This window comes from Dendropsophus ebraccatus, chromosome 11 (assembly GCF_027789765.1).
Source record: "Dendropsophus ebraccatus isolate aDenEbr1 chromosome 11, aDenEbr1.pat, whole genome shotgun sequence".
Taxonomy (NCBI): Eukaryota; Metazoa; Chordata; class Amphibia; order Anura; family Hylidae; genus Dendropsophus; species Dendropsophus ebraccatus.
The window spans coordinates 26,997,213-27,021,713 of record NC_091464.1 but is presented as its reverse complement, the minus strand read 5'-3'; the positions used below and the strand labels follow the sequence as shown (position 1 = coordinate 27,021,713).

Sequence of the window (24,501 nt, the reverse complement as noted above, 5' to 3'; positions counted from 1 at the left end):
ATTGGCAGAGTCTAAGCATTGGTGCCAGCGCTTTATTAGTTCAGGAGGGAAGGGGGGAATTACCAATTACACAAGCCAGCAATAATTTGGTTTGTGTTTTTTGGATGTAGTTTTTATATAGAGCAATTGGAGCACTGTCCACATGAACTCCAAGATACTGTAACACCCAAGCTATAACCTTAGGTACAGTAGTTAATTAAAATTTAAGAAACTTTGCAATTGGTTCTATTTACCTTTTTATGTGTCTCCAGGCTAGGCACTCTGAGCTGTCTGTCATGTTTACAGCTCATTGTCTAGGTTCCCGACCACCTCTGTTTTAGGAGCAGTGGCCATGCTGAAGACTCATTCCCTTATTGCTCAGAAGAGAGCAGTGGTCAGGATCTTGGGACACACATAACAGTAAAAAGACGTGTACTGGCTTCCCTGCCCGGCCACCTTATCTGCAGTAATCCAGACCCATGGAGCTGTCAGAACAGGCATAGTAGAGCTCAACACAGAACAGTAGAGTGCAGGTGCCTGCCCTCCACCTTAAGCAGCAAGTGAAAGCAGAAAGTGAAAGCAGACCGGACGAATGAAGAAGGGTAAGTTTGGCAGATGAGAATACCTCTTTAGGGTATTTCACATGTACTGTATAGCAGCGGATTCCACGCTGGGAGTTTCTCGCAGTGAAATCTGCCACAATATGATTACTATTAAAGCCTCTGACACTCCATTGTGCAGATATTTTGCTGCCGTGATGTTAAAACACAATAAAACAGACATTCTTACCTGTTCGCACTTTCCTAATGCCCAATGTTCTCTCCACTACGAGAATGGAATGTCATAGGCTTTAATGGTAATCAGTATATGGTACGTATTAAGGTACCCTTAGGTAGAAAGACCACGTGGACAGCCCACCAGTATAAATTTGTGAGCAAATATCAGAAATTCTACTAAAATATGGAGCACCAATAATGTTATTTTCCACCATAAGATTTTTTTTTTAATTAAATGACAATTATTAATTTGCATTGAAGCTTCCAGTCGGGGCTTATTCTTGAGAATCGGCTACCATCCTGCTGAACTGTTCTGGCACCTAGAATGTAGGTCTTGGCATCTGTGGTGAGTAATCAGTCAGCAAAGAGACCATCACACCCTGCGGAACAAAAGTAATTATTACACGAAAATACTGGGATTAGGTACAAATGGCATCAAAAAGACCAGTCTCAGGCACTCAAAGAGTTTTATAAGAGTATTTTATTAGGGATGAGCGAACCTCCAGCATGCTCGCGTCCATCCGAACCCGATGGCTCGCCATTTGATTAGCGGTGGCTGCTGAAGTTGGATAAAGCCCTAAGGCTATGTGGAAAACATGGATATAGTCATTGGCTGTATCTATGTTTTCCAGACAACCTTAGAGCTTTATCCAAGTTCAGCAGCCCCCGCTAATCAAATGCCGAACATTCGGGTTAGGGTGAACTCGAGCATGCTCGAGGTTCGCTCATCTCTATATGCTATACATTCACTCCCTGAGGTATATTCAGGATGAATAGCAGAAAATATGTCCCATTCACTGAATAGGAGTCATTTTGATAACCCCATTCAGATGAATGAGACAGTCACAAAAATATCTGCAACAGATCTGCTGATTTAATCGGATGTCTCCTCTGTATTTTATCATCTTCATTGTTTGCCCTAAAAATTGACATGAAATCGGTAAGTTTATTCCTCAAGTCAGTACAAGTCCAACCATACCAAACCTGAGTAGTTTTTTGTTTTACTATTTAAAAAAAAAAAAAAGAAAAAAAAAAAACTTTAGTTTGAAGAAAAAAAAAATGTTCTAAGCCCTTTAACTTTTTTACTTTTCCACCTATGGAGATGTGCGAAGATTTATTTTTTGTGCCATGATCTGTAGTACCAAATGTGTGCAAATATGACTTTTTCACCAAAATTTTTTAATTTTAGAGTTTGCTTTTTTTTTTTGCATTTACACCATTGACCTTGCAGAATCAGGAATGTTACAATTTAAAGCCATGTTCACACTTTGTATAACACCGGCCATTCTGTGAACTGGCCGTAATGGCCGGATGATCTTAATTTTTGATAAATTCGGATGCGGGTGTACCTGTGTGCGCCCGCATCTGAATTCCCCGCTGCACACAATGGAGTGTGCTGCAGGTTCTCTGCGGCTGCTATTCAATGAATAGCGGCCGCAGAAAACTGACATGTCAGTTTTTCGTGCAGCCAGATGGGATCACGGCTGGAGCATATACTATGTGTATACACTCCGGCCGGGATTCCATTCATTCACAATACAACGTATGTTTTGTGAAAATCACGGCCGTTGTTGCAAATTGCAACAACGACCGTGATTTACACAAAACAAACGTTGTGTGAACATGGCCTAATAGTCCAAAATATTCTGTACCTGGAAATACCAAATATGTATTTTTTGTTTGGAAAATAGGAAAAGGGGGGTAATTAGAATTTTTAATAGGAGAGGGTTTATATATATATATATATATATATATATATATATATATATATATATAATTTTTTTTTTTTTACATTTTTTGTAGATATGTGTTCTTCTGTGGCAGACTCTATCAGCAGATCAGTCATGGCAGGATTACATCACAGGGGTGCTGATCTTGTCAATTGGCCCACTGTGACATCTTTATAGGTAAATGACAGGCATCAGTGTGACCTGCAGATGGCAGCCAGCACCCTCCAGGTATAATGTGGGCCCATCTTCCAAGCCCTCACTTGGACTCATACTTCCTCACTTGGGCCTTGCCATAACTGTACATCATGGATCGTGAAGGGGAGGAGGACTAAGAGATGGATTAATCTATACTGAGTTTTTAGATCAAAAGCAGCCAAACAGTAACATGGAAATGCAGAAGATTTCAATGTCAGGAGTCGGCCAGCGCACGCCGCTCCCTGTACTGCAGGCGTCTGACGGCTGGTTATTGCCCCTCCCTGACGGCTGATGGCTGGTTATTGCAGCGACTGGGGCTTTAATGCTGACTGGCGGCCGGCACTGCCAGTCAGCTCTGGTTAGGGGAGCTGAAGTCTCTGCCTCAATTACACCCTGGGGCCAAGACTCCAGCCTTCATAGGACTTTGGCGTTTTGACCATTCTCTTGACTACGTTTTTGTACTGTGCTGACCGGTTGTTGCTGACTAGGATTCCTGACCACGTATTATTGTGTTTGTCTTGTCCACTTTTTGTGTCACACCTTTGCAGGACAGGGACTGTCAACGAGTTATCTGCTGCCGTTTAGAGCAGTTGAGGTAATCGGGCAGGGACAGCGGGGCAGGTGTCAGTGCTAGGGCATCACCTGTCTCATCTCCTCCAGTCCCCTAATCCTGACATTGAATTCATACTGTTTCTAAAGTTTATGGATCAAACTCCCTAGTATGAGATGATTTTAAAACTATAGGTATGAAAGACTGAATAATTTTTATTCCTTAAACATTGTTCTCATACCATAATTGTCCACTTTCTATTTTCAGCTTCTTGGAAAACTAGGGATTTAGAAGAATAGAAAACCTCATCATCCACCTCTTCAGGTTTTCTTGGTAGACAGTGAAGGAATGTCCAGTTGGGTGCTGCTAGTTTTGCAGTCTATAAAATAAAATGGAATATAAAAGTAGTACAATATAGTCAGTTCATTATATCGTTTCATTGTAAATAAAATGTTCATTTCAGCCACTAACAGGCATTGATCAGAATATCTTTATCATGATTGTTCCTTGAGATGTTCCGAAATAATGTCTCCTGCCCACATGTAATCCTGACTGTGGGGATAGTGGTGGCTGAGAACCATAAGAGCTACTGGTACGTTGTTTCCAACCTCAAAGCTCTTTGGGGCCTGGTTCAGATTCCCTAGAAGACAGCAAGAGCCAGCGCTGTCACTATTACTACAGATATGGGGCAGCTGTAGCTGTAGGGGTCCCATTGTAGCCAATAGTATATGGTGGAGAGTTTGCATCCTCCAATCAACATGTGATAAACTAGTAAAAGGACCAGTTCACACACTGCGGATGTGCTGCAGATCTGTAAGTTGCAGAACATTCACACCAGATCTACAGTTTACAAACATATCCAAATAGACTGTGGAGCAAAGTTGCAATTTATCACCTATCCCATAGGTATACAGAGAATTAAGTAATACCATATTCTCTTTTTCATTGTTACAAGTACTATACCAGCCCCGTGGGCATAGAAGTCTGTTGTCTAGAGATGACTCATTGTCGTCTATGGGAGCAGCTTTTCCATCTATCTGAATAGAAATCCTTGCAGAAGCCGCAGAATTCATGTGTATTGAATTAGTTTTTCAACCTCAGAGTTTTATGCATTGAATCTGCATAATAGAGGTGTCACCTTTCATTGTAACCCTGCCTGTGATAATAACCGGAGGATGGAGAAGTGATCTCTACAAAACAGCTTATTATTAGGCTTAGTGGCCAAGGTGATAACCCTATAGACAAATGAAATGGAATATGAAAATAATGTTCTACGCCACATCTATTTTTAATATGTTTAACATAAAAATTCAATTTAAACAGTTGCTGTGGATGATGCTGTGGGGACTTGCCTTATGCTGCGTTTACACGAAACGATAATTGGCCCGATCGTACGATTAACGATGTCGGAGTAACGATTTTTTTTCCCCATAATGATCAGCATTTAGACGGTACGATATATCGTACAAAAAATTCTTTTTGTGATCGCTTAAGCCTATCTCGCACATAGGAAAAATCGGTGAACGACTGTTTACACGGAACGATATGCAAATTTTTTACGAACGACGATTTTAGAACATGTTGTAAGATCAAAATGAACGATTTCTCATTTGTCGTTTGATCGTTTGCTGCGTTTACACATACGATTATCACTCGAATTCGATCGTTATCGTGCAAATTTGCCAGATAATCGTTCCGTGTAAACGCAGCATAAGCCAGGAAAATGGTGGAATTATTGGAGCAAACTTGTCTCAGGTGGAGCCTATGATTCTCAGGTAGACATACAGTATACAGCACAAGTATTAATCTAAGGCTATATTTTATTGCTTACACAAAGGACAGTGTGTTTTTAAAAGGTTCTTCCCCTCTTCTCAGGAGATGTGTTTTGGACCTAATAAAGAGGGCTGGAACTTCTTATGGGCTCCATCTCCGAGACAAGTTTGCACCAAGAATTGCCGCCATATTTCCTGGTCCACTGCTTTGCCACTGAACAGGTGAATGTGGCAATTTTGCCCTGGAGGGCCCCTCGCACCCTCTAGTATTACCGACACATATAGCGCCAATTTAAACAATTGGTCGTTTTCCTATGGCCCAGGTTTTCTTTGGTCAATTGCCAAACTCTTCCCTTTCCAGAACTTACCTTTTATTGTGAATCTTACTTTCATTGATGAGATATAACTATGCAAAAGGGAAAAATAACAATTTCTTCTGTTCAGATATTATAGCTATTTATGTTCTATTTCTATAAACTTTCCCAGGGGCATTCATCTTTTAGACACTCATATCCATCCTGTCTTGTCTGTTTAGACAGTACAGTGGACTGTGTGTGCTCTATGGCAGGTGAAATGAATGAAACCGAATTGACAGGGAAATGTCATAGATCATTACAGTCTTCAGAAATTGATAAAGTACAGGCTCCTCTACCAGAAACAGAAACTGGGAAGTGTTAGGGAAGCTTCACAAAGACTTATCTGTGTGTTTAGGGTTGCCATTCTACCTTATCTAGGTGTTCAGCAGTACAATAGTAATCACAAGAAGAAGGAAGACACAGCCAAGTGTTGTGCTCACCCACTGCTCTATCCCAGCTACTTCTCACCATGATCGTGCAGTGAAGAAGAATCAAGGAGTCGGGACTCATGACTACTGATGAGTGAACTTGGCCAATGTGTGGGTTCATCCAAACCCAGACTCTCAGCATTTGATTCCCGCCACCTGAAAAAGTTAGATGCAGTCCTAGGCCTGAAGGAGTCCTGAAAATGGCTGTATCCATGTTTTCTTGGCAGCCCTAGGGCTGTATCCAAGTTCTCAAGCTACCAGGAGTCCAATGCAGAACGTTCGGCAAGTTCACCCATCACTACCCGTCACCTATTGATTATGGGCTCCCACATGTATGGTTTTATATGTTAACAGGCTCTAGTAAAAATCTGAACTGTGATCAACTGTTATGGGCAGACAGTTTTGGTTTTGGATTGGTAAATCTGTGTCTTTGTGTAACAATATTGATACTACTAGTTTAATAATTTGTTAATTTCTGATACTTTAACACAAAAAGTGCTTTTTTAAATACAGAATAAAGAAGGTATACTTACCTGTCCCCGTGCCCTCCGCAATGCCACATTACCCCTGCCAGCCTCCTGCAGCTCCTGCTCCTACAATGTCAGGCTTAGCCTGCCAGTGACTTCCTTCAGGGTTGTGATGACACCAGAACACGGGAGAAAATGGAGACCGGAGGGTGAGAGCGAAGTTGTGAGGCAACGCTGACGGGGCATGGGGGTGGGTAAGAATACCTTCTTTATTTTGTTCCTGCACCCCCTGTCTGCATTGTATTTTTTTCTTTTCTTCTGACTTCTCCTTTATTATGAATAAAAGAATTAAAAGGCTGATGTGAATTAAAGGGAAACTAACCGAAGAGTTACAGAATTACTCTAACCTGCTGTTATGTTTCCATAGAAACAACGCACAGAACCTTAAGGATGAAAGTAATTTTCTTACCCTTATCCTTACTTGCTTTTAAAAAAATTTTATGTCAATATGCAAATAAGGCGGTTTGGTACACAGGGGGTGGGACTACCTGGTACACTGATTAAGCCCACCCCTCCTCATAAATATTAATCTGAAACTGTGCAGTGATGAGCGCTGCTGGGATGTCACTGCAGAGGGCTGCCTCAATATTCATAAGGAGGGAAGCAGGGAAGGGGACGCGGATCGTAGGCTGCAGAGAGATTCAGCTGTTTATGATCAATCATTTATGTAATAAACTAATATTGTCTTATTATATAAATACATGTAGGCTGAAACTGATCCTTAAAATTAGATAGATATTACCTTGTAAGATATTAGGAGGTGATACCATTTACTTCTCTGCCCTAAATAGTTATCTAGTATATGCAGTATAGTCTCTTGTTTTGTAGTTGACTCTTTTTTCATTGAAATAAAAAAATATTACTATATATAAGAAAAAAAAACTATGTTCTGATTTCAGCAGTCAACAAATAATACAATGGAAGACAACTATAAACTGTGTCTTAGGGCTTTATTACACGGAGCAATAATCGGTTGAATCAGCAGATTATCGTTAGAGACGAGCAGATTTCCCGAAGTTCGGGTTTGTATGAAGCTGAACTATCGGCATCTGACTGCCATTGGCATAGGCTGTATCCCAGTTTTCTAGGCGTTCCTTACGCTGTATCCACCCGCTGCACGGAGCCAGCAGACAGCGGGAGTCAGATGCCGATAGTTCAGGTTCATAGGAACCCAAACTTCGGGAAATCCGCTCATCTCTAATTATCGTTCCATGTAATATAGACAACGATCAGTCGATGAAACGATAATCGGCTGATCATTTCTTTAGTTCCAGACCTAAAATTATTGGCCACAGAACCCTTATCGCTACATGTAATAGCGATGTGCGGTCGACGATTAAACAAACAGTTAATACATTACCTCTCCACGCTCCTGGTCTTCTCCTGCACTCTGCATGTGTCCCAGCCAGTGATTGGCTGAGCGACCTTTCAGTTCAGACAGGCCGCTGTGAAGCTGCAGCCGCAGGACTGGGAAACATGCAGGGAGCAGGAGAAGACCAGGCATCTGGACAGGTAATGTATTAACTGTTTGGGCAAGGGCTGCACGGACATTGCTAACGATGTTTGTGCAGCACTGGCAAAACGATTATTGGGCTGAATAATAGGCCCAGTAAACGAGCGGCGATCTAGCAGATCAGCGTTCATTTACAATATTGATCAGGCCTTCATCGGTCTGTGTAATAGTACGCTTACTGTCAGCTGCCATTGGGAGATGAAGATACTGACTGCACTCTTCCTACTTTACCTTTCTAATGTCTGTTTCTAGAGATATATGAGCTCTTTGTTAGTTTTGGGTTTTAGGTTTAGTGCTTTGATTTATATAAGCTAATGTGTATCGCAAAGGGTGGCAAGCCTTACTCACAAATTACCTGTGGCGGAGGAGTGACATGTGTACTGCCAGAATCTGTTCTTTCCCTTTCTTTACAGAATGAAATGTATACATTTTGTCACACAAATACCGACACCATCCATCATGTACCTGCATTGTAATCTGGTAACCTTTGAAATCCTGCAGACGTCTCTTCTTCTCCTCTTCTTGTCCCATGCTCACCCACGTGTCTGTAACCAACACATTGGCTCCACTGGCAGCTTGTAGCGGATCATTTGTCATAAGCAGCTTGGTTCCAGACTAGGAGACGGAAATATATGCACACATCATGGATATTTAATGGCTACAAATGAACATAGCGGTAAGTTCTGGAAGACTCTTGATGATATGATTCTTGAGTACATGTAATAAAATAATGAAGTGGGACCCATGTAGAGATCTTGAACTCATGTACCAGTCTCCTTTGTCGGTGCTGTCAGCATCATAGTGTTGTGTAAGATACCAAATACTATGTGATTAAAGAATATAGTTACCTCTTTTGAAAATTGCTTAGCAGCTGCAATGATTGAAGAGTTGGGTTCATACCCCTAAAAAGAATAGAAAGTAGGGATGATTAACGTATTCTGTAATTGGGCCTCTTTTAACCCAATTCATATCTCTGGATAGTAGTACCATATTGTAAAAGGAGGATTAGTTAAAGTGTCACTGTCGTTACAAAAAAACTTTTGACATGTCATAGAGACATGTCAAAAGTTTTGATGAGTCCAGGTCATGACCCGTACCGATCGCGAGAAATGATGTGCTGCAGCACGTCCACTCTCCACTCGTTCTCCCGATCTGTACAGGTCTAAACACTCAGACCCAGAACAATCAAAACTTTTGACATGTCTCTATAACAACCCCCCCCCCCCCCCCAGAAATTAGCAGCACTGCAATGCCTCTCTTCACATTGTAGATTGCACACCGCATGTGGCTGAAGTACAGACAAAAAACAAAAAGTGCAACAGCAACCTACAGGTGTTGCATTTTTTTTGTCTGTTCTTCAGCCACATGCGGCGTGCAACCTACAGTATGAACAGAGGCATTGCAGTGCTGCCAATTTTTATTTTTTTCTGTTGTATATGGGTGTGTGTGGCCACCAGGGCCAGATTAAGTTGGGTGGAGGCCCTGGGTGACAATTTTGTTGGGGGCCCCCTACTTTTTCCCCCCAAAGATAAACCATACAGTGATCTATACAGGTGGCTACTTACTGTAGAGGACTTAGCAACCACCCTTTTCACTCCTGGCTGTATGGCTCAGCATCCTCCTCTGTTCTGCATGTGATGGTCACTGGAGGCTGCAATCCAGAGGAGGATGCCAGGCCCTAGAGACAGAACAGGCTAGAGGTGAGTATCGAGGTGTGTTCTCACGTAATGCAATGCGAGAACACAGTCTTTTAGCACTCTGTGCGCTCTTGCCCACCGTGTTAACCACTACAGCTAGCATATGCAGTTGCAGTTGTACCTACACTAGTCACAAGTTATACTGGACCACAAGAGCAGGGGAGTTGGCCTGGTCACACATTCAGGTTAACATGACAAATCAATTACAACCCCCAACATCCATTATATTTTAATGCATGGTGGGGGTAGTCATCTAACCTCCAAACCTTTAAAAAAAATTTAAACAGCAATAGGTTAGGGACATTATGCTGCTGAGCTTGGCTGGCCAAGGGGACTTTACACAGAGATTTATCTGACAGATTTTTGAAGACTAACAGCTTATAAAGGAAAGACTAATATCAGAAGACAGGTCTTCTCTCTTCTGGCTCTGTACTGTTTCCTTCAGCCTGTCAGCCGCTGTGACAGATCCTCCAGCAGGCACCATGATGTCACATCCCTGCTGGAGAGATCAGGTTTCCCTGCTTAGGTCTTGTGCTGTCCTCTCCTCAGTAAGGCTGGGGAGGGGGGAGTGAGGTCGTCGGCAGGAGACAGGACCAAGACAGGAAGAATCCATTCACAGCTCACCAGGGGGGAGTCTGAGCACCCTGGGCAGGAGAGGTATACAAAGGATTAACCCTACACTTCCCTTCCTCCCTGGACAGCGTGTAGTGCTGTGTCCAGGTGGGATTTTCAAATGCTTTTAGCACAGGACTGGCTCCTGGTCACCACTTCCGGGTTCCAGCTGGTGGAGGCCCACTAGGGGTGGAGGCCCCCGAGGCATGTGCCCCTGGTGCCCTCCCTTTAATCCGGTCCTGGTGGCCACCCCTGTTTGCTTGCACTTCATCCATGTCAGGTGGGTGCTATAAATAGAGATTACAGTGGTACCATGGTTTAAAAGTAACTTGGATTGAGAGCGTTTTTCAAGAAGAGTTCACAGTTTTTCAAATTTGTAACTTGGTTTAGGAGCACTGCTTTGGTTTAAGAGCTCCCTGTACTGAGCGGGTGCAGGAGTGGGGGATGGGGCACGGCCTGCACAGGGTGGTTCACAGCGCTGTACTCTGACCCAGGAAGTCTCCCTCACCTTCCAAATCATAGCAGATCCACTTCAGGCTGGGGCTTACATCAGGGGACAGGTCTGTGGAGGTAATCTCTCCATAGCTGTAACCCCTCTCTCCCTGGACAGAGAGCGCTGCATGTATGTGCCCACATCTGCCTGGCTCATTCATTATGCTCCCTGCAGTCACTGTCATCCCTTGTGTTTCCCATCCTCTCCATTCCTGCTATAATGTGCCTGCACTCACGCTCAGCTATACACACTGCTGCTTTAATGTGCCTGCATTTACACTCAGCTATGCACACTGCTGCTATAATCCGCCTGCACTTACATTCAGCCATTCAAACTGCTGTATATAAAGTTTCTGTTACTGTCCTCCTGCACAGCTCTGTGATTCTCACTTCCTGATTGGTCCATGCTGAACACACTTCCCTTCTCCATTGCTGCCATGTGACCACACAGTCCTCTGACAGCAGCCCTGCTTCTCTATTCTAGCCTATTGTACGACACTACTGCATTATGGGGATCTGCAGTTCCATCCTGTATCTACAAACTGCTGCTGTTTTCCAAGTTTATGCACTTACTATACATTATACTCCACGTGCTGATTGCTATACTGTACCGTAACTTATAATATAACATATTCTGCTGTTTCTCATTGTTGTTTCATCTGTCCTACATGTTATTCAGAATAAAAAAAATATTATTGGTGTGGAACAAATTGTCTGCATATCAATGATTCTTATGGGAAAATTTTGCTTTAATTTAAGAGTAGATTTGGATTACAAGCGCAGTCCTGGAACAAATTATGCTTGTAATCCAGGTCACCACTGTATTGGATCCTATCTGTCCAGTTTGTAGGCTTATTGTTAGCCCAGGAGAGACCATTGCTAGTGTAAGAATGCTAGAGTAGGACCACATGTCTGAGGCTGCCATAACGTGGTGACATGGTGCACTCTGATCAAATGGTTTGCTAAGATCCTTATTTTTTAATCTCTATAAAGCAGGTTTTTCTCGTATATACTCCAGGGGGAGTATATACAGAACGCTCTTGCACCTGCAGGTTGCACGTTTTGCACTTTTTGCTTTTATTGTAGGTCTCTATGACATGTCAAAAGTTTTTTGGAACGACAGTGACACTTTAACTGAAAGGTATAAACATGAGATAGCTATCAACTGGTGACCACTATCTCTCCAGAACCCTCAATACATAAATGTTTGGCCAAGGATCCATATGTTCTGAATGGAGTTGTATGGGGAGCATAATTGGGTTGTTCTTTGTGTAAGGGAGGACAAACATCAAACGTGCTGTTTTTCGTAAAGAAGCTAACACACTGTATTATCTTAATTCCCTATGCATCTGATTACTGCCTGGTTTCCTCTCTAAACTATGACCCTGCTGTTGTGATGCAACAGTGCAGACACTTTCCCACATCCCCCCTTGCTTACATATGAAGTGAAAACCATCTGCCAGTACTAATGGGACAGATCAGGAGACTGTAGTTGAATAGAGCATGAGTGACCCAAGCTAGTGGATACTAACTAGGATATATTTTACTGGTATTTCCATAAAAAAAATATATATTTACCTTTGGGGTTGCAATATGCAAATTCATTCCAAATTTAGCAGCACTCAGCATGATTGAATGTAGAACATTATTTCCATCACCAATCCAGGAGACAGTAAGCCCTTTGAGGTAGCCATAATGTTCCTGTGTAGAAGATCATTAGAGAAATCACTTATCACTATAGAACATTTTACTACAAAGTCTCTTTCCATAATACAGCAGATGGCAACTAAAGACAATGAAAGGCAGATATGTGCCAACATTCCAGCTAAGTTATTAACAGAAAGTTGCAATGATAACCAAGAACATTCCCTGTGATGCATGTGTTCAATGTGTTGCCATTGGTACTGAACACAGAGCTGCAGCGGAATTGCAAATCTGACTGCAGCAATTGATTCCTGGGACAATTCTGGTCTTCTTTGATATGCTACATGACAGCCTTCCCAACTTTCCCTTGATCCAATATGGCGGCTTTCAAGATGGCTGCCAATTTCTAGACCCATTACTTATAGGGCTATTCAGATATGTAATTTCCAAGATGGCACTTTTAAAATGATAGGTAACTGTGTGTGTGCAAGCCTTAAATGAGAAGTCAGGCTAAAATTTTAATTAAAGTATTGTATTGCCCCCCAAAAGTTATACAAATCCCCAATATACACTTATTACGGGAAATGCTTATAAAGTGTTTTTTTCCCTGCACTTACTACTGCATCAAGGCTTCACTTCCTGGCTAACATGGTGATGTCACTTACTGGATAACATGGTGATGTCACGACCCGACTCCTAGAGCTGTGTGGGCTGTGGCTGCTGGAGAGGATAATGGCAGGGGGACACTGAGGGACACAGGGCACTGGAGGGACACTGAGGATCCCTCTGGCATCATCCTCTCCAGCAGCCACAGCCCGCACAGCTCTGGGAGTCGGGTCGTGATATCACCCTGTTATCCAGGAAGTGACATCACCATGTTATCCAGGAAGTGACATCACCATATTATCCAGGAAGTGAAGCCTTGATCCAGTAGTAAGTGCGGGGAAAAAAGCACTTTATAAGCATTTCCCATAATAAGTGTATATTGGTAATCTGTATAACTTTTGGGGGGCAATATAATACTTTAATAAAAATTTTCGCCTGACTTCTCTTTTAATGCCAGTGGTCTTTTCTTTCATTGGGGTGTCTGGTCTTGGACTCCAAAGTAATCTAGTGACATGCCTGACTGAAGGCCCTTTTAACTAAAGCCGGCATACAAAAGAGCTTCATAATACGTATTGGTATTTGGTGAGTCACTAATCCCTACCGTAATAAAATATAGCAGCTTAATAAAAAAAAAAAAGAATAGAGAATAACTCAAACATTTATATATATATAAAAACAGGGTAGAGAGAACATCTGCTAAAATGAATATATAACTTCTTCCACTGATTCATCCAAATGAAATGCAGTTGTAATGAACAATGTTTTTCATTCTTGAGGACCTATCTTCTATAGGACAGGACGTGCAGGGATTGATGCGCTCGCCGTGGTTATTAGTCACAGTACGGAATTGCTTAGCAACGGAGAGAACTGCAACATAACTCCCACTGAGCAGAAGCCTGATTTCTATGCCGTCCACGCCGATTGTACTAACTATTCTAAGGGAAGTCCCAGGATTGTCTGCCTCATACCCGCATGGCACATCTGAAGTATTTATTTGTTGATAGCAGCTATGCACCAGCCATTGCAACTAACCTGAATAGTGAGATAGTCAGCTAGAATCTGAATGGGGTGGTAGTCGTCAGACAGTCCGTTCACTATTGGAATTGAAGCTTCTTTAGCCAACAGTTCCAGGTCTGACTGGTGATAAACTCGAGCTAGAACAGCATCTGTCATGCCAGATAAGACCCTAATAGAGAAATGATATGTAAGAAACATATATTACTTATCAATCATGTTTCATTAAAGGGACACTGCACAATGATCATGTTGTCGAATTACCATCTTATCTATCTTGCTTTTCGGTTTGTGGGTTATATGCAGACATCCTAATGAGGTTATCCCAAAATTAAAGGAGTAGTCAGGTGGTTTATAAAACCCTGCAGCCAGCAGGGGCAAGGGGGAAATTGATTACAAGTACTAAGGGTCCTATTACATGGAACGATTTTTAACGATTAACGATTGCAAACGTGATTGTTTATCGTTAACCTGAAATCTTTTAACATATTACACAGAATGATGGTCGTTAGTTACGATCATTACTACAATCGTTATTGCGATCGTTACTATGATCGTTCTCCCTTCGATCCCAGCAAAACAATGAACAATGAACAATTACAGTGAACGATTAGTGAACAAATGCGGAACTTGGGCGAATGAATGTGGAATTACAGCGAACGATTAGCGAATGATTAGCAAACGATTAACAATAGTTTTAGGTTTAGATCTAAATCAATGATCACCAACATACAAATGATTTTTCGATTGTTGCCGGCAATTACACAGAACGATTATCGTTTAAATTCGAACGATATAACGATTTTTCGCACGATAATCGTCCTGTGTAATAGGGCACTAACTTACCTCTCCCATGCCTATGTTAAGCAGTGCGACCAGTCTTGGGACCCCCGCCGGAAGGCATTTTCCCCTGAGATATGATGATGTCACGACTCGGGGGGAAAAGGCCTGTCCCAGCTGATGGACTGGCCGCTCAGCCAATCAGTGACTGGAGTGGCATCCCACTCCAGTCACTGTCTGGCTGAGCGGCCAGTCTATAAGCCGGGTCGTGATGTGTCAGCATCAGAGATCCTGGAGCCTGGCAGGGGTCCCGCGGCCGGTCCCGCCGGTCCCGCCGTTCACCGCGGGCAGAGAGAGGTAAGTTAGTAGTTGTAATCAATTTCCCCCCTGACAGCTGCCGATTTTATAATCCGCCGGTCTTCTCCTTTAAAATGTATCAACTACATATGGGATTAGTGTAGGTATCTGATTGGTGGGGTTCTGACAACTGAAACACTCACTGATCACAGGAACAGGGTTCAACATGTGAATGGAGCAACAGTGCCCATATTCAGCCATTCACTCATTCAATCACTACAGGACCTCCGAAGGAAGCCAAGCACTGTATGCCTAACAGTCCCAAGCGAATAGAATGGTTGTCAAGCATCCTGTTGCTGTTCCAGTCATTTGGCGTATGAGTAGCCTCCATTCTCATGATCAATGGGGTCAGAACTAGTTTGGAAATAACGCCTTTAGTATCTCTCTTGCATTCTGCAGTCTTACACAGTCATTTTGCTAAATAATAGTGTTGAGCAAGCATGCACGCATGGTGCTCGGGTGGCCATATACCTTCAATAACTGATGGATGAATGTCCCACCACCAGTTATATCTCCTGCAGAAACCTATTTCATTTTTTCGTTCTAATTTTTGTATATTTCATCCCTCGAAGGGGACACGTTGGGGGCAATTGGAAAAGAAGGGGATGTCGGCAATTGGAAAAGCCCAGAGACAATGGTAACATTCACCAAGTGGTAACATGTAGACTTTGTAGCCTTTTCAAAGGTTTCTAAGTATAATTTCAGGTGTAACACAGATACTAATACTCTTTGTTTAGAGCCACTCCAGCAAATGGATCCAGAAGAAATGAGAAATAAAATGGAAGGATTTAAAGGAAACTATCACTATCAGTCATGAGGGTCCCAGTGGCTTCTCCACACTCTACTTTGCTTAATTTAGAGATGTCTCCCTGTTGGGTATACGGACAGATCTATCAATTAAGGCTGGTTGGGCTGGCAGAATCCACTGAGGATTCTAGGTTACTAGAGATGAGCGAACCGGGTTCGGGTTCGAGTCCATCCGAACCCGAACTTTCGGCATTTGATTAGTGGGGGCTGCTGAACTTGGAAAAAGCTCTAAGGTTGTCTGGAAAACATAGATACAGCCAATGACTATATCCATGTTTTCCACATAGCCTTAGGGCTTTATCCAACTTTAGGCCATAGGCTGTATCCCAGTTTTCCAGGCGTTCCTCCCGCTGTATCCGCCCGCTGCACGGAGCGGGCAGACAGCGGGAATCCAATGCCGAGCGTTCGGGTTCAGCCGAACCCGAACCTCGGCAGGTTCGGACCATCCCTAATATATATATTTTTCCCAGGTCCCCCCCTCCCTCTTTGTTGTCCGGTTTTGGTCTTTTCTTTAGCTCTCTCCATAGGAGAACAATGAAGACAGGGGGGAGAGCTTCAAACTGCCTATTCATGATAAAAATGCATTTTTTCGGCTAATAAACCCAATTACAAAGTTTCTTAAAACTGCCTGGACTATTGATTTCTGCAAAAATAAATTTCACGACAGTGACACTTTAAGGCCCTTTGCAAATGTCAGGAAAATCCATCCAAATTTCTTAGTCTAGATAGAAGCGCATCTGGAAACTGTCCGGAATTCCAGATGCACTGCTTGCCAGCCCCCGGGCATGTGCTGTGTCTGGCCCTTTAAATATATGCGTCTCCAATCAGGAGTGCATACATTTAAATGTGGCACTGTGTTTGATAGGGCAAGGAGCCATTGGCTCTCGGCCCTGTCAATCACTATTCTAATCAGTGGCAGTGTTAAGCCCACAGCCACAAGAGGCCACTTTGAACCCCCCAGCACTGTGATGTCACTCGTGTGCTCGCAGAGCAGAAAGGGAGGAGAGGAAGACACCGGAGCAATGCATCTCTGTAGCAGGTTTTTTTTTTTTTAACTTCAGTTTTTACAGTCAGGGAATACTGATGGTTTCCTGAAGCTTCCTGATCAGTATTTCCATGGTTATAAAAATAGCGGCGAATGTGTGTAGAAGGCCTCCCCCCCTTCCTAAACGCACTCCTGATGGTTTCCTAACAGTAAATAGTGACCACTGTCAGGAAATACTGATGATTTCCTTAAGCCTTTAGATCAGGATTTCCAGACATTAAAAACTGACATGGACATGTGAAGGGGGGCTGACATTTCTTGCTGCTGAATCCTATTCTGGCTTTAGTTTCCAAAAGTGAATGAAAAACTGTGCGAAAACTCCAAATGGGCTTATATATAACAGCTGGGCCATGCAGAATTCACTAATACAAGAGGTACAGACCTAACTGATTGTACTGCTACTTGCTATAATAAGCCTACATATTTGTCGTGACTATATTACCGCCTATTAGTAGTCGCGGTGTTATCTGTGCTACAGAGAATAATTAAGCAGTACATCTTGTATAGTAAGTAGATTTTCCTGGTGGAAGCTGTTTTATTATTCTGACATTTTTTTTAATTGGAATCACAGCTTTATAGACAAAACTCTGGCGATGTAGGTTGGATTAATACAAAACTGCATTTCTCTCTTACAAACAGATAAATCTGTAGGGAACAGACAACATGAAAGAGACCTTGCCGTGTCCTTCAGGCTTTCATTGACTCCCAAGTGAATATCCTGTGTGGTGAGAAAACAAGGATGTCCTCCCAGTAAAGCAAACCCTATAAGAATATTATAGAAATGTAAGATTATTTTTAAAAGTGGGAAAATTACGTGGCACAAAAAAGTGCTAATTTATGCAGCTATGAGTCCATTTATCTGGCAAGTTCTTAAAACCTTAAGAAGAATTGCATCATAAGTTCCATCCACAAACACAAGTATGAATATAATCTACAGTGTGTGGTTGAAAAAAATAGACTTAACACATGGGGGGACATTTATAAAGACTATCCAGTCTTAAATTGGGCCCTGCCCCCAATTGCTCTGCCAGGTTCACTGAGAGGCACACACCTCTTAGTAAATCCGGACGGACCTGCGCAGGTGTAGATTTCTGCCACAATTTACGCCAGTGTAAATCATGGTAAATCTGGCGTGGGAGGAGGCTACGCCCACTCTGCGCCTCACCGTGCCCCACTGCTGCCCACCCGTCGGGCGAGCGGGGGATACGGTTGGCGTATGCCAGGAAGAAGGGGCAGATCTCTGTTGTATGCCAGTGGCGCAGGCTTCATAAATGCCCACCAAGAAGTCCGGGCCAGTAGAGTGTCCTGGCTCAAAACATCTGTCAATCAAATGACTGCCTTCTCTCTGACCTGGGAAACACAGGACTTCCTGTACTTAGACTCTTTGGAAAACAAAGTCTAAACAAAGGAAGCACCATATGTTTCATCATAATTTTAAAAAAATTGCAAACTTGCTTTATTTCATATCTACTGTTTATTTAGATTTTGAAAGTTGTGAGAGTGACACTTTAAGGACCTATTACATGGAGAGATTATCTGCCCAATCACCCCTTATAATACAGATAATGAGCAATCGTTCACTTGTCGGTTGATCATTGTCTTTTAACATGTTGGAAAATGATTGTCTGCTGACCAATCCATCCTCCTACTGGCTCCGTTATGACTGCAGTGACAGCTCAGCCAATCACTGACCACTGGGCTGTCCTGTCTCGGTCAGTGATTGGCTGAGCAGGCTGTCACTGCAGAGAGTAGTTCATCTGCAGTGGCTGCAGTCAGTGGGATAAGATGAGATAAGATGCTATTTTCCATATACAGAAAAAATGCAGGTTTGGCTGGACTTATACTGCGTTCCATCAGCAAGCTATATGTCAGTATAATGTCAAAAATTCATGCTTATATGTACCATAGAATACCACCAACCAGCCCATTCAGTTTGAAATGTTATGACTATGTTCACATTTTTTAAATTAGTCGTAGATATAACTTGGCAACCTGTCAAAAGGTTAACTAGTGACTACATTCAGTCCATTTCCAGAACATATATTCTTATTACGACCAAATGTAGTCACTTGTTTCTAATATTCAATTCATTGAACTGTAAAGGTGATTATATTGGGTACATAAACTAAAACTAGTATACATGAAGCAAAGACGAGGACCTCTATATTAGTCTTTAATAACTGCTACTATACACTATATGGGAAAAATCCCTAAAACTTGAGAAAGTAGGGGAGTCACAACCTGTTCTGGACAAAGGGCCACATTGGCTCATTTTTTTCTGGAAGGGCCCAACGTAAACTTTTGATGTAATTCACAAAGACATTTATTACATTTAGAAGATGTATGAAGCTTTGAATGTTTAAGTACATTCTAGAGCTCTGACCAAAAGGCTACAATGCAACATGGGACATTGTTCCTGGTATCATGGACTGGATAATATGGCAACATAAAGTCTCGGCCACTGGAGCTACTATATTATGAGCCAGTAACTGGCATTACAGGACATAAAAACAGCACTTTGCAAATACAGTTGTAGTTTAAAGAATACCCGACTGTTTTATTTCTACAACTTCTATGCAGATCAATGTATCGCCATAGTTACAGACTACAAACAAGTAGTCTGATCCTGCAGTTATGTGCCAATACCACAAACACAGGGCAATAGAATTTTTTTTATTTTTAATCAAGGATCATTTTAAACTTTTTTAAAATTTTATTTCAAATATATAAGAGCATAAAAATGGTTGCAAAATCTTTACATAGCCTTTAAATAATCTATCATCTGCCTGGAAAAGATTGCATTACCTGTTTCAGTGGAAAGTCTTGTTCTTGTGCTTCTCTTCTCAAATATCATTGCAAGAGACTTACCCTGCAGTAAAGGCAGATACTGGCAATACAAAGAATAATGAGATAAAACAGGCTGAGAACACCTGGATAAACATATCTGTGCTATAACATTTCTAAACTAAAGGGCCTTTTAGAAATGCTCATTGGGCCCATATACAAGTGGCAGCGATGCAGCGAGGGGCCCGATCCTCAACTGATCTTTCGACCAAGCTTCAAAATTTATTGACAACACATGTTCCTGTGTAAACTATGGTAACTTCCTAAGAGTGGTGTGTGTATAGTGATGATGACCCATCTGTAACATGGCTGCTCTCTATAATACAACAAAGAATAACCATTATATTAACAAATCGATATCAATATAATTCAGGGTCCATTCCCTGCTCAACCTTAGGGAAACCCGCAACACCTCTATAATGCAAATGTTTTTGCCAAAATATTTCACTTGACAAGGCCTACAAATTTAACTATGTTAGTGGAGATGGGAATACCCCTTTAGGCTATGTTCAGACTGGTTAACAGACCATACGGGAATGGAACGCCCGGTCTCTGAAAAGATCATCCCGTCCGGTACTGCAGTACTGGCCTGGATGATCTTTAGGGCCGCAGAGTTCTGATGTGGGCGCATCCATGTGCGCTTGCATCAGAACTCCCAACAGCACACTATAGAGCGTTCGGCCGGAGCCGCTCACTTCATAGTGTGCACTGACAGATTTTTCTGTGGCCGCTATTCAGTGAATAGCGGCCACAGAAAACTGACGTGTCAGTGTTCTACGGGGCCGTGAGAGATCCTGGCCGGAGCGTGTACTATGTGTATACGCTCCAGCCGGAATCCCATAGAAGACAAGGCAACGTATCTTTTCTTGAAAAGTCCGGCCGTTGTTGTCAATTGCAACAACGGCCATACTTTTACGAAAAGATACTTTGTGTGAACATAGCCTTAGGGTGCGTTCACACGTACAGGATCTGCAGCAGATTTGATGCTGTGGTCAGTTATTTAAATGAAATCTGCTGTGGATCCGCACCATCAAATCCGCTGCCATACGGTATGTGTGAATGGCTGAACCTGACAATATTGGCTGGTCCCGCCAACCATCTAACGTGTAACTCTTGCTTGAGGGCAGATGTTGGGGAAGTGAAGGATTGGTTAGTTGAATTCCAACATGCCCAATCCTTTTGTTCTACACAATAAGCTGTTGTCAGAGTGGTTTTGCAGCAGTTTTCTTACCACTACCCTCTCCTCACTCAGAACACATGCAAACATAGATGAGCCAAGTGTGTATGTGTATAGGGGGCCAACAGCTATCTAATGCATATGGCCAGCCGAAGACTGCCGCTGAAATCAACATTGGTTTTAATTCACATATTTAATATTCTGAAGAAAGTTACAATCTCCACACAGGAAGATGCTCTTCATACAACAAACATTTACATTTCAGGCTAAGGCCAACACAAGTATAATCAGCTGGTTTACAGGTGACTTGTCATATGGTGACCCCAATGACATGCAAGAACGTGACCCAGCATTCAGCCCAAACCCAACCTTCTCTATCTCAATACCCTCATGTATTAACAAATAACTGGTGATGTCTCTTGGATCATGTTATAGTATTACTCAATATCGTGCTCTCGGTTGTTGACCCTAAATGTTGTTTGCTTTTTTTGATTCTTCAGACAATGAGGGGGGGGGGGGGTATCAAACCATGCAACCCACACAATTCTCATTTCGTGCACACTTCACAGTAATTAAAAAATGAGCTTGGCCCAACTCATAGAGGGGGATTTATGAAGCTTATGCCAGAGGCGTACGCCAGTGAGAAGGTGCAGATTCGCCCCTTCTCCCTGTGGTAAGCCTCCCATGCGCTCCGCTCGCCCAATGGGCGGGCTGGCGGAGCTTGCTGAGGCATGATGAGGCGGGGAGTAGGCATGGCCTCCTCCTGCGCCTCATTTATCATGATTTACGCCAAATCATGATGCAAATCTACACCCGCTGGAAGCAGGTGTAGATTTGGTACACCGAGCGCAGATTCGGGCCCCCGGCTGGACGGATTCACTAAGAGGCGTATGCCTCTTAGTGAATCCTGCCACGAAAAGGGGGCGGGGCTTCATATAAGACCGGCGTACTTCATATAAGACCGGCGTACGGCGGTCTTCATAAATCCCCCCCACAGACTATAGTTCACACTAGAAAATTATAGCGAGATTATGGGCGAGATTACAAAGTAGAGACAGGGAGACTAGTATGATGGAGTTATCCAGTCAGTATGGTGGTATTCGGCTCCATGTGATGATACAGTAAATGCGGGAACGTGGCCTAAGATCAGATATCAATATGATGTTCAGAACCTAGAAAATCATGATGCTAATTGGTGAGAAAAGATGGGGCGTCTTCAAATGTAGTGCCTAGGGCAGCAGCAGCTGTTAATACAGCCCTGACTACAAGAGCTGCTTTGCAGAGAAGAAGACCCCCTGTCATAGGATTAGTTTTGCAGAGACAGACACAGCTTTATTCCAAAAGAAGCAAGAGCTTGAGTGAGTACGTAAGGTAAATGAAGGCAGATCCTTATTGATAATTGGGCACCAAATAGTATATTTATTTATATATATACTATATGGCAGGACACCATTTATTGTGTACTGCCATATACACCACTCGGAACAACAACAAAAAATACTTCACTGGGTCAGTCTGACCCATATACATATACATTTTGTGCCCTTTCATATTAGGACCCAAATGTCAATGAGTGTGTCAGTAAGTGTTCCCTTATTACAGCCATATGTCTGGTAACATATTAGGCACCATGTTTCATGCCCCATTCAACAGCATCCAGTTTCTGCAGTCAGTATGCAACTAACTCCGACTATACAGAAAAGAAACATGTAAGATTTATTTCCTAAGTGGGCAGAATAACGGAAGACATAGAGAAAAAAAATAACATCCTAGCAATTGGAATCAGATCCAGACTGCTTGAAATGGAAGACGACTGGTTTGTTCTCCTGTTCTTAACAATGTGGATGCCCTCGGAGAATAGACAATGTGACGTGAGCGGAGCCTAATGTAACACTTTAGGATTCACTTCTCACCTCTCCTTTTTGCTTTATCCTGTGTTTCAGATCTGCTGACACCCAGAGAAGATGCTTTATTTCTTCAGCGTTGTAGTTTTTCAGTGTTAAAAGATCACGACCTTTCAGCTGTAGATTGCTCTGAGAAGACCTGTACGTGGAGAGAAACATTCAATGGTCAACAAGAAATATGGATGTCTTCCTAATGCTAATGCTGAGTTTACACTATTTGGGCAAGTCAGTTGGGATTCTCTTTACCTTTCTATTCTCCTTCCAAAGAAAAACTAGTCATTCACTAGAAATGCAAATGTAAGGAAAAAGTCAGCTTACCATGTGAATATGTCCTGAGCAGAGTGGTGATCCCAGGCAATGGAGCAGGTAAGGGCCTTATGGTGTGTTTACACAGAGAGATTTATCTGACAGATTTTTGAAGCCAAAGCCAGGAACAGACTATCAACAGGGAACAGGTCATAAAGGAAAGACTGAGATATCTCTTCTTTCCAAATCCATTCCTGGCTTTGGCTTCCAAAATCTGTCAGATAAATCTCTCTGAGTATACGCACCTTTACTACATAGAGCAATAATCGTCTGAATCGGCCAATTATTGTTCAGTGTAATAGAGACAACGATCAGCTGTTGAAACAATCATCGGCTGATCGTTTCTGTAGGCCCAGACCGAAAATCATCGGGCACTGACTGCACATTGCCACATGTAATAGTGAGGATGTGTGGCGAGCGACTGATTCTCCAAACAGTATACATTACCCATCCCCACTCCAGGGCTCCTCCTGAGGTCTGCTTCCTCCCTGGTCTCGCGTGCTGCAGCTCCAGAGCGGTCTGTCTGAGCTGATAGGCCCCTCAGCCAATCACTGGCCGTGGCCGTCCCGAACAGTGATTGGCTGATCGGCCTGTCACCTCAGACAGACCGCTCTGAAGCTGCAGCACGCGGGACCAGGGAGGAAGCAGAGCACAGGAAGAGCCCCGGAGTGTGGATGGGTAATGGGTACTTTTTGGGCAAGGGCTGCAAGAACATCAGTAACGATGTCCATGCAGCCCTTGCTAAATGATTATTGGGCCACATAATAGGCCCAGTAAACAAGCGCCCATTCAACAGATTGGCGCTCGTTTACAGTATTCATCTGGCCCCCATCAGCCCGTGTAATAGGACCCTAAGACTGTGGAGCCTGGGCTGTCTATCCAGATGATACAAATTCAACACTTGCATGATTATGGGCCTTGTCCCCTAAACGCATCGGCATGTTTCTTTTCATTTGTACCTGCATTTTGGAATAAAGTTTGGAAAGTTTTACTAAAGATTTTTGGAGCTCTGGACTTCTGTACAATTGTTAAATTCTTGTCTTTCACTGCCAGGATTCAGTCTCATTTGAGAATTCGACAAATGATTTTACACTCTCTGCTCTTTAAGGCTGTTTTGGGGGACTTCTAAGGACTTTATAATTTACAATTCCTGCATATTATTCCAAATATAAAGCACCTACAGCCAAAAACAGCCCCCTCTCTCCACCCTGCATTTGTTCCCCCATGCTCTCCGGCATACAAGTGACGGACACATGTGAACTGGGGATCTGGGAGAACGAAGGAATGCTGGGAGACTGCAGGATTCATGACGCCCTGTACAGTTTTTTGCTATGGGACCCCATGAATCCTAGCTACGCCCCTGGTACAGTGTACATTAAAGAGACTCTGT

General features: G+C 42.8%; 1 protein-coding gene across 1 annotated transcript in view; it reads right to left on the bottom strand.

Annotated features, from left to right (window-relative positions):
- Window positions 1-956: 956 nt before the first annotated feature.
- Window positions 957-24,501, bottom strand: part of OTC (ornithine transcarbamylase) — a 34,489-nt gene continuing 10,944 nt past the window's right edge. The window contains exons 2-10 of the mRNA XM_069945835.1: window positions 22,815-22,944; window positions 19,686-19,767; window positions 17,555-17,642; window positions 13,910-14,063; window positions 12,206-12,328; window positions 8,675-8,728; window positions 8,292-8,441; window positions 3,472-3,609; window positions 957-1,135 (exon numbers count right to left, since the gene is read on the bottom strand). Coding sequence (XP_069801936.1) covers window positions 1,076-1,135; window positions 3,472-3,609; window positions 8,292-8,441; window positions 8,675-8,728; window positions 12,206-12,328; window positions 13,910-14,063; window positions 17,555-17,642; window positions 19,686-19,767; window positions 22,815-22,944 — 979 coding nt within the window. The 3' untranslated portion in view covers window positions 957-1,075. The remainder of the gene's footprint in view (window positions 1,136-3,471; window positions 3,610-8,291; window positions 8,442-8,674; window positions 8,729-12,205; window positions 12,329-13,909; window positions 14,064-17,554; window positions 17,643-19,685; window positions 19,768-22,814; window positions 22,945-24,501) is intronic.